Below are 14138 nucleotides of genomic sequence, written 5' to 3' on the forward strand. Positions count from 1 at the left end.
CCGACTGTGACTCTCCTCTTGTCTGACCAACCTACTAATCAAACTCACTTGCAAGCCGCCATTCTTAGGAACATGAGGTAACACAGCTGCCTCTAGTCACTGCGCGTTGCGCACCGGCCCAATCTCAATATACAGTACGAACTCATAGACTCAAAGTGACGGTTTTCTTCGACAAGCCATCAAACCGACTAGTGGCGGTTGTAAATTTGCTTCTGGATCGACCGTTTCGAGATGGCGGGCTGGTGAGGCGGAGTTGGAGGAGTTGGCGCAGTTTTGCGATTTTTCGTAACAGCGACAGACGGATTCTCGAAGTTGAGGAGACTAGTGCTACATCAATTCATTTGAAGATTACAAATTTAGAGAGTCAAGAATAATTCACGTCGCAATTTGATGGAGCAACAATTAACTTTTGGGGCTGATTACACGCAGTCGCGCTCTCGAAGAGGAAGTTTTACCCTAACCACACGTCTATATTGTCTTATTTTGTAGGCTTGGCTGGCAAAGCACACGTCCACTCAGTATATGTGACCGCCACGGGCGTTAGTGCGACGGACTCAGGATTACGGTCGCTCTAACGGCTTGTTATGCTACGTAGTGACCCTGTTCGACGACTCCGCCTGCTAGAGATACAAGTTACAAGGCTTGTACAAGTTCCTTTGTAAGAGTGACAGTCTTGGTTCTGGCTTAGTGCCCCTCTCTCTTGCGGGCAAGACGGTGAACAGACCGTGCGCTTACCTGCTGCACAAAAGCCCTAATCCGCTGTTGCAGAGCACAGCTTTGTGCGCATGAAGGTCTCACAAGTTGTAGGTCTTCGCCCGAAACAAGTAACAAGTAAATACGGGGTCTATCGGTACCCCCGCATCTTCCCCTGAGTACGCAACTTTATCTCCTTGTGCATTTTCTTATGTTGCAGCGGCAAGCGGCATTGCTGAACGATATCCTTATTGTTATGCATTTAAGTCTTCTGAGCTCGCAGCAATGATGGCTACACCTCTAGGTACAGATAAATTCAGCGGCAGTTTCAAGCTTGGGTATGATACCTCGTCGATGTGCCGCCCATGATTCTCTGACTAACCATCGATCCCTTCGATCGTTCTAGCACCTTGAAAATAGTGGAATACGGTCCTGGCTCGATTTCCCGTCTTCCGTCGATTTTTGCGTCGTTTGGCGTTGTTAAACCATTCATCGTGACAGGAAATTCTGTTAGAACCCGCACGCCTATCCTGCAGAGCATATGTGAGGTTCTTGGCTGCCGTGAGACGGATGTGGTTGTGTTCAGCGGGATCAAGGAGCATGCGCCCGTATGTTTTCTGTTTGACGGGAGGAGAATGAAAGAGCTAACATCTTCGTTGCGACGACCAGGTTGCTGACATCAAAGAGGCATTGGTGTTGCTTGCTGGTGCCAGCTGTGATTGCATTCTTGCAGTCGGTGGTGGTAGTCCCATTGAGTACGCTGTTCTTAATTCCTTTCCTCCTCCAATATTCATTCTAATCTCTATTGTGATAGCTCAGCTAAGCTTCTATCACATCACCATTTCAGCGCATCATCTGTGCGTCTGCCGGTAGTGGCCATCCCGACGACATTGTCCGTCGCAGAAACGACTTGCAATGCAGGGTACACGAACGAAGCGGGCGACAAAGTTGCAATTTACGATATCGAAAGCGGAGTCCGCGCGATTATCTACGATGCGGAGTTGTTGAAATATACGCCGGTCCGATTGCTCGTATCAAGCGGGATGCGTGCAGTCGATCACGCAGTGGAGGTGGGATGTTCCGGCCGACTTTTAGATGTCTATGCTAACAGAAATGCAGACGATGTATCGAGAATCGATTGGGGAGTTACCGTATAAACCACTTTCCTTAATCGCGCTCGCCGATTTGTTTAAGTACCTACCGGTGATCAAGGCGGATCCTAGCGACGTGTGCGTCGGTCAGCTGGTGCAGAACGCCGCGTTTCTCAGCTTGTTTCCTCAGTACGCCGCAACGGGGCCCGTTGGTCTCAGGTAAATTCTGTGCTTATTGCAGGTGAAGAAAAAGTAGCTTTGCTGACATTCTTGGTGATACATAGTCATAGTCTTGGACACGCGCTCGGTGCGAAGTATGGCATTCCGCATGGTACGCAGTGCATCGGGTTATACACAGTCCATGTTTAACTAACATGGAACTGTCAGGCATTACATCATGCATTACTCTGGCATCTGCCGTGCGCTATAAAGCAACCACCGATCCTGTCGCGGTTGCGCAGCTCGAGCGAATCATGCCATTCATCGGCCTGACTTCCTCTACGACACCCCAACTGAACGGACTCAAGGTGGCAGATGCAATCGCTGAGCTTGTGGAAACACTCGGGCTGACGACAAAGCTCGTGCAATATAATGTGCCGCCTGAGGACGCGGTCGTGATCGCAAAACACGCGATGAATGGGCATGAGGATCCTGTTGTCCTTGCGCAGCTCACAGCCCTGGTGCAAGGGCTGTACTAGTTGGGTCGCGGTTCACATTGCAATTTCTTCCTGATGCACTTCATCAGCTATTTGTACAGTGAACTTAATTACATAAAACTACAATGGTATGGGATTCCGTTCTATGCCGGAAACATGCATGCTCATGAAATTAACTACTCGACTTTCGAAGCTGTCTTCTTCAGCTTCGCATTATCAGGCTTAACGCCCTGCCGTTTCCGAATTCCGCCGTCACGCTTCAGCCCTTGCAGCGTCTTTCCGATAATCCAAAATGCTCCCAGTAGAATCACTGCAACTGTCCATGGCTGTACATACTTGTACGTGTCGAGCGGGACGACTGGAATATGCAAGTCTGTGACTAGATCGGATGTGGAGTTATCAAGTGGGTTACTGTATGGTTTGTCCGGGACCAGGTAGCTGAACGAGGTTCCCGGAGCGAAAAAAGATTCGTGGCCGTGCCCGTTGCTGTCGAATGGGCCGGTAATCATCTCGGACTCGGATGAACCGTTGCATGCCCAGAAGAAGATGGGCCATGGGATATCGTGTGCGACGGTCGATGTGTTCCATGCTGGGACTTCGTAACGTGAATGCATTGGAACTTCGATGTCAAAGCCCGTTCCGACAGTGGCGGATACAGTTGGACCTTCAGCGACGGCGACATCTGTCAGATCCTCCTCCTGCTGTTGTACTGGTGGTTGCAGCTCAAGCAGCATCGTGCTACCCCATTTATCCACCATCCACACCGGAATCTCGAGGTCTGTCTCACCCCAGATTCCAACGACCCGTTTCACCCCACTGATGGAGGGAAGCTCAGTGAGATCCGAAATTTGGTACTGATCCACGAATAAATAGCTCGGCATCGTGTAGTATCCGTAAAGTCCGCAAGTCACAGCAGAGTTGGCGTCATCGGTGAGAACTTTGGATTTTGTCCGCGGCATGGTGAGATTACCGGTGATGTGAGTAAGGTGTTTGGGGTGTAGGCCGTAGGGTAGGCGGAAGTGGGACGCGTATTGTGCTGGTTCTCGCAGTTTCCGGTGCCGTGGTTCAAAATCGAACAATGTGGGGACTATATATCGGTGTCTTTGTGTTAGTCTAATACGTCCAGCTCATACGTAACAAAGAGTACTTACCAAACTGCTGCGCCTCCCCGACAACAGCTAGAATGCCGCCAAATGCACGATCGCCGTCTGGGTCGTCCGAGATCATCGCCAACAGCCCTGCCTCGATCCGCTTATCGCGCGAGCCAGCGTCAAACGTCTCCGTCCATTCGCGCGGCTGCCAGTACGCCTCGCCCACGACTTTGCCTCGAGTCCGATGATCTTCGCTCTGTTTGTTGAACGACAAGCTGATGTAGTCTGACGACACCAAGTCGTCTGCGTCGGCAGTCGTAGCTAAGTTTGTTGTGGATAGGTAGGTAGAAAGTGTGGCGGTCGAGGTCGAGGTCGAGTAGAGATAATGTCCAAAGGGAAGATCTATAAATGAAATGCGTCCCACACAGGGTGTGTCTGCACTGATGGCCATGTTGATGAAAGTGCAGAATCCATTCCTATTGTCTTCTTGTTAGCTTTGACCAAAGGTCGTCAATATATGCGTTGTAGATGTGCGCACCAGTCGAAGTCGTCGGCATCTGTTGGAGAGACATAGATGTGCGTGCCCCATGCGATCGTCCGGTCAAATGGTGGAACATGGAAGTAATTCTCGCTGGAGACGATCTCGAATCGTACGTTCGTCACCGTCTGTAGTAGTTCCTATGCCACCACAGTCAGAATCTTCTTTCGGATTCGCCCAGATCTGTTGAGTGCGATGTACCTTCTCCATTGCCAGTTCAGGGACAATTACAATCCTGTCTTGCCGCGCTGCGTAGATATCATGCATTGATAGCGACTCCGGGGTCAGCGAAAGCTTCTCGGGCGACGCCGGGAATTGCGACTGCAGGATGAACGTATGCCGCTGCCTGACGGATGCCATTGGTGCTGACAATTGGGGGCGGAGACGGCTGTACTGGTGCTAGATGGAGTGCGGCCGCGCGTCGGCGGAGTGTGCGCTCCCGGGACTGAGCCTGCGTGTGCACAAATAAAGAGCGCTGGGTGAGACAGACAGGTCAATTGGCGGTCTAGAAGTGCCAACCAGTCGTCCACAGGGCCGTAAGCGTGTGCAACAGGCGTCTGGGGCTAGCCAGGGCTGCTGGACTATTCGATGGTCACCGGGTATCGAGGTATCGTGCCGGGGTTGGGGTTTGGCGAAGGACCTGCCACGAGGGCTGCTGTACTATAAGCTTGAGGATAGGCGGAGCGGATTGAGGATGATTCTATGATGAAATGCAAGATCTATGGCAGCGTCTACGGTAGTGCGAGTGCTCGAGGACGCTGGGGTGAACCGTGTGGTGAACCGTGTGGTGATGCAGGAGTGAATGTCGTGAGCCATCCGTAGCATCGTAGCCTTGTTGCACCACTCACGGTCGCTGATCCTCTGATCGAATACACCAGGCAGAAACTCCAGACAGCTGATCGGTCTCCCGCTAATAGATTGCAGTAGAAAGACTGTAGCATCAGTGTATGCGTACGCGAACCGCGCTTCGAACAAGGAAGGGGACCTTAAATTTTACCACACGCGAAACTCGCGAAATAGACAAACGCTGCTTCTCTTCACAATCACCACATCCAACCCCTCATTCCTCATCGTCACTCGTACTACTCCCTCACTCGCCCACACATCCGCATCACTACGTTTGCTACTGCTGCTGTCACAATGTCATCCAACAAGCGACGGCAGCACGTCCAATTCCAGAAGGAGTCTTCTGAGCTCGACATCATGGAAGGCGATGACCGACATGGTCCTGTCGACGTCCCCGAGACCGCATCCAGCTCCGTTCTAGCTACACGCAAGTGAGTGTTTTTTGCTCTCACCAACCAGGTTCGTTTTTGCTAATCTATGCAGAATGGCGGTGCCCAAATCAAGAAGAACACAAGCTAGCGGCGGCATGGATGGAGGTACCCCCATACCACCATCTCCGTCGTCAGCTCCAGCGAACCCGTTCTCGGGATTCGGCACCCCGGTGCAACCAACGACAACTACAGATTCTGCCACCTCGAGCACATCAGGACCCTTCTCTTTTCTGGCGCCATCGTCGTTGACCGCGAGCACGAATACAGCCGCCGCTGCGACTGCAACTTCGAAGCCTTCATCGTTTGGAAGCACATTCTCATTTACGTCGCCCTCTATTTCAAACAACGCGGCTCCGGCGCCGAAGGTGTCCGCTCTCGCATTTTCTCCAGCCGCAGCTTCGGCTCCTCCTGCGCAGCCGTCCTCGACCGCAAATGCATCTGTTTCTACGGCTCCAGATACGAAAGCGGCACCATTTGGCAGCACTTTCTCATTCACCTCGCCCTCTGTGTCCAATACGACGGTATCCGCGCCCAGGGTGGTCTCATCCGCCCCTGATCTCGCTTCCCCCTTAACGGTGTCAGTTAACCCGACAGAATACGTCAAGTTCTTGAAGATTCGAGCACTCAACGACAATCTGAAGCAGCAGATCATCAAAGCGCTCGAGATTGATCCCCTCGCTGACTTAACCGAGATTACCGAGAAATACGTCTCATATTTCGGCGGCATCGCGAGCGAGGCCGTGAAGGCTGCAATAGAGCGCGATGAATTTGCGAATCTACAGGCCGATGAGCCTGCGAAAGCCTCCGCACCACCTGCAGCGAGCATGCCATCATTTTCATTTGGAGCGACTACGAAACCAGCTGCAGCTAGCAGCTCGTTCAGCTTTGGCACTGCGCCCGCACCCACAGAAACGCCAAAGCCTGTGCCCGTGTCTACTATGAAACCAGCTGCACCCAGCAGCTTGTTCAGCTTCAGCGCTGCGCCCACAACCACAGAAACATCAAAGACTGCACAGGTAGCTACATCAGGCAATACGACTGTCGCTATTGACGACTCGGATACGGACTCGGATGACGATATCAAAATCGAGGGTCCAGCATTTGTCGCTGGCGCAGATTTGCTTAAGGAAACTGATTCACCGTTCGTATTTGGACCTGGAAATTCTGCAAACAGCAAGGGGCCGCTTCATGGGCCATCGTTTTCGTTTAGCTCGTCTTCCACTACCACGAAGACTCCATTCAAGTTCAGCACCCCAACACCTGCGGCCCCCATCTCGGCACCGACTGCCTCTACGCCTACTCCTACGACTGATGGCCCGACAAATGCCGCTACCAATTCCGACAAGCCGATGCTACCTTTTCCAGGTATTGACACCAAGCCGCCGACCGCTGAATCGCCTATGAAGTTTTCTGGGTTTGGCACGAAAACAGCACCCTCTGGTGCATCGCCGTTTGGATTTACCGCTCCAGCAAGCGAATCCTCTGCTACCAAGCCTACGTCGCCTTTTAAGTTCAACGTGCAGGGATCACCCTTCTCGTTCTCCGCGCCTTCTACGAGCGACTCGATATCGGCTCCATTCAAATTCAACAGCCCGGCACCTTCGAAGCCAGCCACACCAACTGAATCAACTACTTCTACGCCGGTCCCAGCGCCGGCGCCGGCGCCGGCGTCGGTGCCATCGTTCAACTTTTCGCTGCCGAAACCGATTGCCACGCCATCGTCACCGGGACCAGCGCCAACCTTACCGAGTTTCAACTTTGGCACGTCTGGAGCGAGCAATGTCTGGACTCCAGACAAGCCCATCAAATTTGGATCGCCATCTTCTGCGGCTGATAGCACAGAGAAGTCCACAGAGAGTCCTTCAGTGAAGCCACTAATTTCGCCATTTGGCGGTTTCAACAACCCTCTTGGATCTCTTAAACCCGTAGGTTCGGCATCACAGTCTCTTCCGCCGCCAAGTGTTGGATTTAGCTTTTTGGGTAGCGGGACTAGCACTACTACTACCGGTCCTAGTGCGTTTTCATTATCAGGAGGCTTTTCTGGATCAACTGCTGGCAATTCATCATCCTCAACATCGTCTCTGTTTTCCGCGGCGGCTGCTGGAAAAATTTCTACTCCTACTCCCTCGGTCGCACCTGCGACCGCGGCAGCACCGACAGCTCAAACACCGAGCCAGGAGAGTGTTGCTAATGGTGACGCGATGCCGCTTGAGGCGCAGATTAATTTGTCGGAAGAGAAGGGGCCTGGGGAAGAAGACGAAGATGTGAAATTCAATGGGCGCGCACGCGTATACCAGTACAAGTCGGCTGAGGAGAAGAAAGCGGAAGCACTGAACGACGAAGGAAAGTCTGGCGAGTTTAAGAGCGGGTTTGAGGGAATTGGTGTTGGTCCGCTTCGTATTCTGCACAACCCCAAAACGTCGAAATCACGGATTATAGTACGGTCGGATGGGGTCGGCCGGATTCTGCTGAATGTATGGCTCCGGAAGAACCAGACCTACACTGCGCAAGCCTCCAGTATTCGTATTTTGGACTTTCAGGAGGGCGGAAAGGCGGTTACCTATTCGCTCAAAGTGAAGCAGGATCAGGCCGAGGAGATTGCACGGATTATGAACGAGCAGCGGCCAAAGTAGGATGGACTGACAAGAGGACACAATGTCAGGTAGGGATGTAACAAAAAAGTATGTTTTCTAGAAGCAAAACGGGGATGGGAAACGAAAGAAAGAGCTAGAGAGGAAGAAACTTTCAAAAATGTGCAGGTCGCGTATGAGATTGTGACGTTGGCATGGCAGTTTAGACATTGCTGGCGCGTTCACCTAGGACAGTATATACTAGTCATGTCACGCAGTTCTCTTAGTATGTTGAGCTGATTGAGTCGCTTGTCAATCTTGCATGAAAAAAATAGTATTTTGGTTTTTGCTGACGAGGATCATATACCGAGCACTTACAGTTGGAAAGGGGGGCCGGAATACAAACGAAAAAGGTCTGTACGCAAGCACGCCGTGCACGAACTGTAAACTTGAGTCGCGCATTGACGCGTCAACGCACCTCTGGCTCTTTGTTCCTCTCCATCTCTGCAATCTCACGACCCTGACCAATTACCTCCGTTGCTAACCCACTTGCCAAACTATATTGATTTAATCGTAGAGCCAAATGGGCCACGGCAGAATACGAACCGCACAAGAGATTTCGATCCACCGAAGAGGAGATCATAGAATTAGAACCTCAGAATGACCAACTCTGCTTGTTAATTTATCGACAGAGACGCCGGAGACGCTTATTGCGATTTATATGTTACTTGTTCCTGATGATACTGTATCTTTTGTGAGGACCTGTAGGTACACATACTATGTTGTCGAGGATGAGGTATGATCACATCTACTTTGGGGAAGAAGGCAGCAGCTATCGGAGGGCTGTCAGATCTAAGCATGACCACAAGGATTGGGTTGCGTATGCTGCATGGGCCCAATTTCACTCAGATGGTGTTTTGTGATCTTGGATGCCTGGACAAGCCTTTACATTTACAGTATGTAGTTGGAATTGAGCCTGCTGAACTGATGTAGAAATGTTTTGATAGTTTATATAGCGGCATTCAAAATTGAGATGCGAGCAAAAATGTCAATGAAAGCAAGGAAGTTCTAGATTCTGAAAAATCTTTAGGCCAATTAGTTGTTGGTGGCGAGAAAGCTAGCTAGCGAAGATGTGCTTGGGAGTGAGCGGACGGCCGGTGGGATCTGCGTACGTGACGCGACGCACGCGCGATCGTTCACATTGAAACTCACAACGGATGAAATCACGTTCTACATCTGTCTCGCAACCACACAATGCCTACATCTAGAAGTCAACGACGCGCCAGAGCTGGTCAGGTTACCGCACCCTTGGGTGGCAACATGTCGGACGATAACGACAGCGCTGAAGCCGCTGTGCACGGCGCGGCCGATTCACGGCCTTTGTACTTGCGCGAGGAAGCTATCACCGAGATCTCGCAACTCGCAGTGTCGAACAACTCGAACTTTGTCTTACCTGCGCTGGCTGAATTGATGAAATACATTACGAATATCGGCGGCGATACTGCAAGCCATGGAATGGATTGTGATCAAGCCGAGATGAGCATGTTGAAACTGCTGAACCTCGAGCTAATGGGGAAGCAGCAGCGCCTGTCGATCGGAAAGGCGCTAGAGCGCGAGAACCAAATTGTCGATCCCGCGGTTATTTTCTTAACAACGATCAAAGAGGAATCAAACAATATCGTGAACAAGACTGATCAGGATAAGTTTAAGGATAATCAAAGTCTGCAGCAATTTAGGAAAATGATATGGGACGCAAAGTACGGAGGTGATGGCAACGATGACGATGAAGATGCAGAACTTCCCCCTGTCAAAGATTGGTTCGACGCGGCCGGGCAAATTCTGAGCATCACGGAAATCCGCGAGAAGATGAGAGAAGTCAATGAGGACGACGATATTGTTGTGGCGGGCGAGAAGCGCTCTCTGAATTGTCCGGTCTCCCTCCAGCTATACGAAGATCCCGTCACCTCTACGGTATGTCCACATAGCTTCTCGAAAAACGCGATCATGCAGCTATTTCTTCAAGGGCGGCACCGCATTAACTCAATCGAATGCCCCGTTGCGGGCTGCCACCAGACGTTGACACGGGACAATCTTGCATCCGACGGCGTACTCGCGAGACGAGTAGAGAGATACAAGCAGCGCCACGCGCAGCAGACGGACGAACGCGAGTTCGATGAGCTTGGCTAGGTGGAGACTTATGGTGTTATGTGTACATTAGTTGGAGATAAAATTGAGCATGAACTGGTAATGGGAGTTGCAAGCACAAGGCGCATAGAATATTAGTCCAGTTACGTTGCGCACTAAAAATTTTTTGCGTACAAAGTCCATTGCAGATGGATTTAAATTGCGGACATTTTATGTGGACATGATATGCTGCGCATATCTATTAGCGTCTGTCCATATCTATTAGCGTTTGGTAGATGCGAGACAGACTTTTTTTATAACTTGACTTCGTGGCCAAGTTGGTTAAGGCGTACGACTGTTAATCGTAAGATCGAGAGTTCGACCCTCTCCGAGGTCGCTTTTTTTGTTCGTTCCAGACACTTATGTTAAGTTTGTGTCTGATTGTTCGGTCAGCTCGCATATTTTTCACTTATTTTGATCTGGTTTAACAGAGCTTGATGTCACCTGTCGTTGCACTTTGCGATGGGTCATAAGCCATTGCTATCTGAGTCCAAAAAAGCAGGGGCTGTCTCCTCAGCAGACGAGGGGTTCAGCAAATTCAGGGTTAGCGCCGAAGCTTAACGGGCCATCAAGCAGCTGGGCCCTGACGCGCCGCACGCCCAACAAACGCCCCTTTCTAAGTAGTTTCTAGCATGTGCGCAGATATGGACACGCGAAAGACGCGTCTCGGGAGTCGGAACGCGCGAGGTGCACAGTGAACGCGGGTGCGGGAAGACTCCATGACGGGCAGGCGGACGGGAAGCAAAGCAGTTGAGATTGGGAAGAAGCACCGAGAGCCGGAAGGTTATGGGAGGAGACTGGAAGCGAGAAGCGCACGATAGTGCTCGTATTCGTGTAAAGAGCCGAAGCCGAGCACGAACGCGAGTGCGCGGGGCACATCGCGCGGGTCTTGCTGTGAATAAAAACGGGCACCGCGTCCGCAGTTCACTTTACAGCCGTCCTCGTCGTCCTCTTCACCAGCGTCGCAGTCATGGTCGCTCCTCCCTTCCTCGTCTCTGCTCCTGGAAAGACCATCCTTTTTGGCGAGCACGCCGCAGTTTATGGCAAACCCGCTATTGCAGCTGCTCTCTCGCTGCGGTCCTTCCTTCTTGTCAGTCCCCACACCACCGCGGACGACGCCGGCACCGTTCGTCTCGAGTTTCCCGACATCAATCTCCAGTACGCGTGGAAAATTGATTCGCTACCGTGGTCGCGTGTCCCAAAACACGCGCCAGACTCAATTCGCCCTTCTTCGGAGCTTCACAGTGACCTCATCGAGGCGCTCGAGGCGCCGTTGGCGGAAGTGTATAGTCCGCTCCAACGCACCGCAGCACTCGCTTTTCTGTACCTTTACATGTCGCTTTGCGTCGCCGAGAAGCCTGAGGTGACTTTTTCTGTACGGTCGACTCTGCCCATCGGCGCGGGTCTCGGTTCGTCGGCCTCGATATCTGTCTGCATTTCCGCGGCGCTCTGCTTGCTGAGCGGCGAAGTCGCCCCACCTGAGGGACCCTATGCCAATGGCGGACTCAACACAGTCGACCTGGCCAATATTGAGCTCATCGACGCATGGGCGTTTCTGGGCGAGCGATGTATGCACGGAAACCCCTCCGGCATCGACAACGCTGTCGCGAGTCACGGTGGTGCGGTCATGTTTCAGCGGATGATGAAGGGAAACCCAAACGTTCGGGAAAATATGCGTGACTTTCCCGAGCTGAAGCTGCTTCTCGTTGACACCAAGCAGCCACGGCGAACAGCGGTTCAGGTCGCCAATGTTGCGGCGTTGCACGAGAGTTTCCCCAAGGTTACGGAGCCAATTCTCGAAAGTATCAAGGAACTCACGGACGAAGCTTATGGAATGTTGCGGATGCCAAAGACGAAGTGCGATGAGCCATGGGCTGCGCGCATGCGTGAGCTCGTGCGAATCAACCACGGACTTCTTGTCGCACTCGGCGTGAGCCATCCTAAACTGGAGCTAATTCGATGTGCCACGGATGAACTCGAGATTGGCGAGACTAAGCTTACCGGTGCGGGTGGTGGCGGCTGCGCAATCACGCTTGTAAAGGAGAGCGTCACTGCGGAGAAACTCGTCGAGCTGCGCAAACGTCTCGAAGGCCACGGGTTTGCGCTGTTTGAGACCAGCCTCGGCGGTCCTGGCGCAGGTATTTTGATGCCGTGCAGCGAGAACGCCGCTGAGTGGGAAGATTGGGAGGAGAAGCTGTTCTCAGTGCATCACTTGCTTGCGCTGGAGAGCCGGGAGCATGTGGAGGAGGCAATTGGAGTTAACTCAAACAAGGGATGGGCGTTCTGGTGAGCATAGAGTCAGCATTTGTTTTCTGTTGCGTGTGCGGTTGTTGTTTATATTACCGAGGGTGTGTGCTGTTGCGCGCAGACCTTGCTGCTATCTGCATGGCTTGCGGTATTTTGCTTATCATGTGTAGTTATGGCGATTTTGTAGTTCTATCTGGCCGATTTGTATGATATTAAAACAACAAAATTTCTAATAGAAATAGCTAATTAGCTGTTCAATCCAAATCATTAAAGAACTCACGTCATACATACGACGTCTGTATCTATGTAACAGTCAAAATTTACTGATCAACTAGTAATGATCAAGCTCGAGAACATGTTATGAAGTGTTATACAGTGCCACGCGATAGTGGTTGCGCTCTGGTCAAAGACCAGGTTATTTACATGCCGCGGTTGAACGAGACGCGCTTTACATGCTCACCGTTGCTAGTTCTCATTCTGGCGAACCGCTCTTCAAGTTTGGACACGTCAAACACTTGTCGCTGAGGAAAAAGACCAAGCGCGAATGGCAGCGCAGCAAATGACGTGACGAGGATGAGTCCAAGATTGCTGAGCATTTCAACGCGCTTGCTCATAACGAACCGCCTCTGCAAGCGAACAAGGATAAGCGGCGGAATGGCCATGACGGGTGCGGCATTGACAATACGTGAAATGGCTGTTTCACCAACTGCGTACACAGCCGCAACTTGTGACGTTCCGTCAAGTTGCTCACCGGTCTTATCGTCGAACACGGAGATGCCCTTGCGGATTTCCTCGCCGCGCATCAGGAATACGTTGACAATGCCGGCGGAGACGACAGCTGCAAAGGGTACAAGTCGACCCAGCACAAGGCGTGTGTGTGCTGACAGAGATTTCAGCTTGGGGACAAGGGAGTTAAGACCCAGCGCGACGGAACAGGAGGCAGTGACTGCGAGGGTGTATGAGGTCGCGAGCTGTTTGGTGGTCAGAGGGTGCGATTTGTTGCTGTTTGCGGTGTTGACAGCGACGTTGAGGGATTGATTTGCGATGTGCCAAAATAACACACCGCCGGTCTATAAGAACATGAATTGTTAGCATATGTGGATCCCACTGTTGAGAGGGTAGGTAACTCGTACTCCCATATTTGGTGTCAACATGCCCACCGTGACGACGAGATTTGAAAGCACATAAGACGACATTCGAAAAGGCAGCAACACAGGATTTCCGGTATCTCCAACACCATAATGACTTTGTTAGCAACTAGCAGAGCAGACTACTGTCCTCACATCTCTACCAATGAGCACATACCCGGATGGAGAGTTGAGTCAAGGACTTTCTTCGCGTGCCACAGCTGCGGCGTCATCTTGCTAATCTCGCCATTTTTGTACTTTGACACAAGTGCCGTCGACTCGTCCAGGTCTTTCTTCGTGACCAGAAGCATGCTATACAGAGGGCATGTGAGAGCGTGCACTAGATACATGTAACCGACCACCCACTTACAACGGATCCGACACGCCGGCGCTGTGGCACACGCGGCCCCAGTACGTGTTCAAGTTGTACTGAGAGTCGGGGAGCTCGCGGGGACCTGGAACGGAGGAGGCCATGGTTGGCGATAGTGAGCGTGGATTTATGGGCGGTTGTCGGCAATTCTCAGCAACAAAATCCCCGGATCTGAAATAGAGTTTGCGACCTCGGGAAGACTATGCGGCAGTGCACCCCCTGCGCGTGCACCGCCACATGCGGCGCGAAGCCTACACTATAGCGGGAACAATAATATTCCCCGGACAATAGTTG

General features: G+C 51.9%; 6 protein-coding genes and 1 non-coding gene across 7 annotated transcripts; 5 read left to right on the top strand and 2 right to left on the bottom strand.

The window, feature by feature from the left end:
- Window positions 1–981: 981 nt before the first annotated feature.
- V1518DRAFT_444663 (uncharacterized protein) lies at window positions 982–2549 on the top strand (the record flags this gene model as incomplete). Its single annotated transcript, XM_066906452.1, has 7 exons — window positions 982–1031; window positions 1100–1301; window positions 1363–1448; window positions 1508–1763; window positions 1813–2003; window positions 2069–2115; window positions 2172–2549. The coding sequence occupies 7 exons, from the start codon at window positions 982–984 to the stop codon at window positions 2480–2482; spliced, it is 1143 nt and encodes a 380-aa protein (XP_066762570.1). The 3' UTR covers window positions 2483–2549.
- Window positions 2550–4722, bottom strand: V1518DRAFT_53046 (PIG-X). The gene is made up of 4 exons (XM_066906619.1): window positions 4271–4722; window positions 4070–4209; window positions 3592–4007; window positions 2550–3527 (listed from the first exon to the last, which is right to left on the bottom strand). Exons 1-4 carry the CDS (start codon window positions 4427–4429, stop codon window positions 2617–2619), a joined length of 1626 nt encoding a protein of 541 aa, XP_066762571.1. The 5' UTR covers window positions 4430–4722; the 3' UTR covers window positions 2550–2616.
- On the top strand, window positions 4723–7979 carry V1518DRAFT_444673 (uncharacterized protein; the record flags this gene model as incomplete). Its single annotated transcript, XM_066906453.1, has 2 exons — window positions 4723–5346; window positions 5399–7979. The coding sequence occupies exons 1-2, from the start codon at window positions 5210–5212 to the stop codon at window positions 7977–7979; spliced, it is 2718 nt and encodes a 905-aa protein (XP_066762572.1). The 5' UTR covers window positions 4723–5209.
- A 1131-nt stretch (window positions 7980–9110) lies between these two features.
- Window positions 9111–10179, top strand: V1518DRAFT_410545 (zinc-finger of the MIZ type in Nse subunit-domain-containing protein). Its single transcript, XM_066902627.1, has one exon. The coding sequence runs from the start codon at window positions 9171–9173 to the stop codon at window positions 10101–10103; it is 933 nt and encodes a 310-aa protein (XP_066762573.1). The 5' UTR covers window positions 9111–9170; the 3' UTR covers window positions 10104–10179.
- Window positions 10180–10363: 184 nt separating this feature from the next.
- V1518DRAFT_t5 lies at window positions 10364–10437 on the top strand. The gene has a single exon. It is a non-coding gene; the product is annotated as a tRNA-Asn (tRNA).
- Window positions 10438–10926: 489 nt separating this feature from the next.
- Window positions 10927–12608, top strand: V1518DRAFT_410547 (ribosomal protein S5 domain 2-type protein). Its single transcript, XM_066902628.1, has one exon. It carries the CDS (start codon window positions 11071–11073, stop codon window positions 12388–12390), a length of 1320 nt encoding a protein of 439 aa, XP_066762574.1. The 5' UTR covers window positions 10927–11070; the 3' UTR covers window positions 12391–12608.
- V1518DRAFT_444677 (Tricarboxylate/iron carrier) lies at window positions 12550–13948 on the bottom strand (the record flags this gene model as incomplete). The annotated part of the gene is made up of 4 exons (XM_066906454.1): window positions 12550–13417; window positions 13481–13575; window positions 13653–13786; window positions 13845–13948. 4 exons carry the CDS (start codon window positions 13946–13948, stop codon window positions 12767–12769), a joined length of 984 nt encoding a protein of 327 aa, XP_066762575.1. The 3' UTR covers window positions 12550–12766.
- Window positions 13949–14138: the final 190 nt, after the last annotated feature.

This window comes from Limtongia smithiae (assembly GCF_038497785.1).
Source record: "Limtongia smithiae strain NRRL Y-17922 unplaced genomic scaffold V1518scaffold_1, whole genome shotgun sequence".
Taxonomy (NCBI): Eukaryota; Fungi; Ascomycota; class Lipomycetes; order Lipomycetales; family Lipomycetaceae; genus Limtongia; species Limtongia smithiae.

What these genes read in the sequence shown, in the direction of transcription:
- V1518DRAFT_53046 (XM_066906619.1), bottom strand. Translation starts at nt 4,429, where the DNA reads ATGGCATCCGTCAGGCAGCGGCATACGTTCATCCTGCAGTCGCAATTC. An exon ending in CTGAACTGGCAATGGAGAAG is followed by an intron (nt 4,210 to 4,270) that starts GTACATCGCACT and finishes GTGGTGGCATAG; the next exon opens with GAACTACTACAGACGGTGAC. An exon ending in CGGGGAGGCGCAGCAGTTTG is followed by an intron (nt 3,528 to 3,591) that starts GTAAGTACTCTT and finishes ACCGATATATAG; the next exon opens with TCCCCACATTGTTCGATTTT.
- V1518DRAFT_410547 (XM_066902628.1), top strand. Translation starts at nt 11,071, where the DNA reads ATGGTCGCTCCTCCCTTCCTCGTCTCTGCTCCTGGAAAGACCATCCTT.
- V1518DRAFT_410545 (XM_066902627.1), top strand. Translation starts at nt 9,171, where the DNA reads ATGCCTACATCTAGAAGTCAACGACGCGCCAGAGCTGGTCAGGTTACC.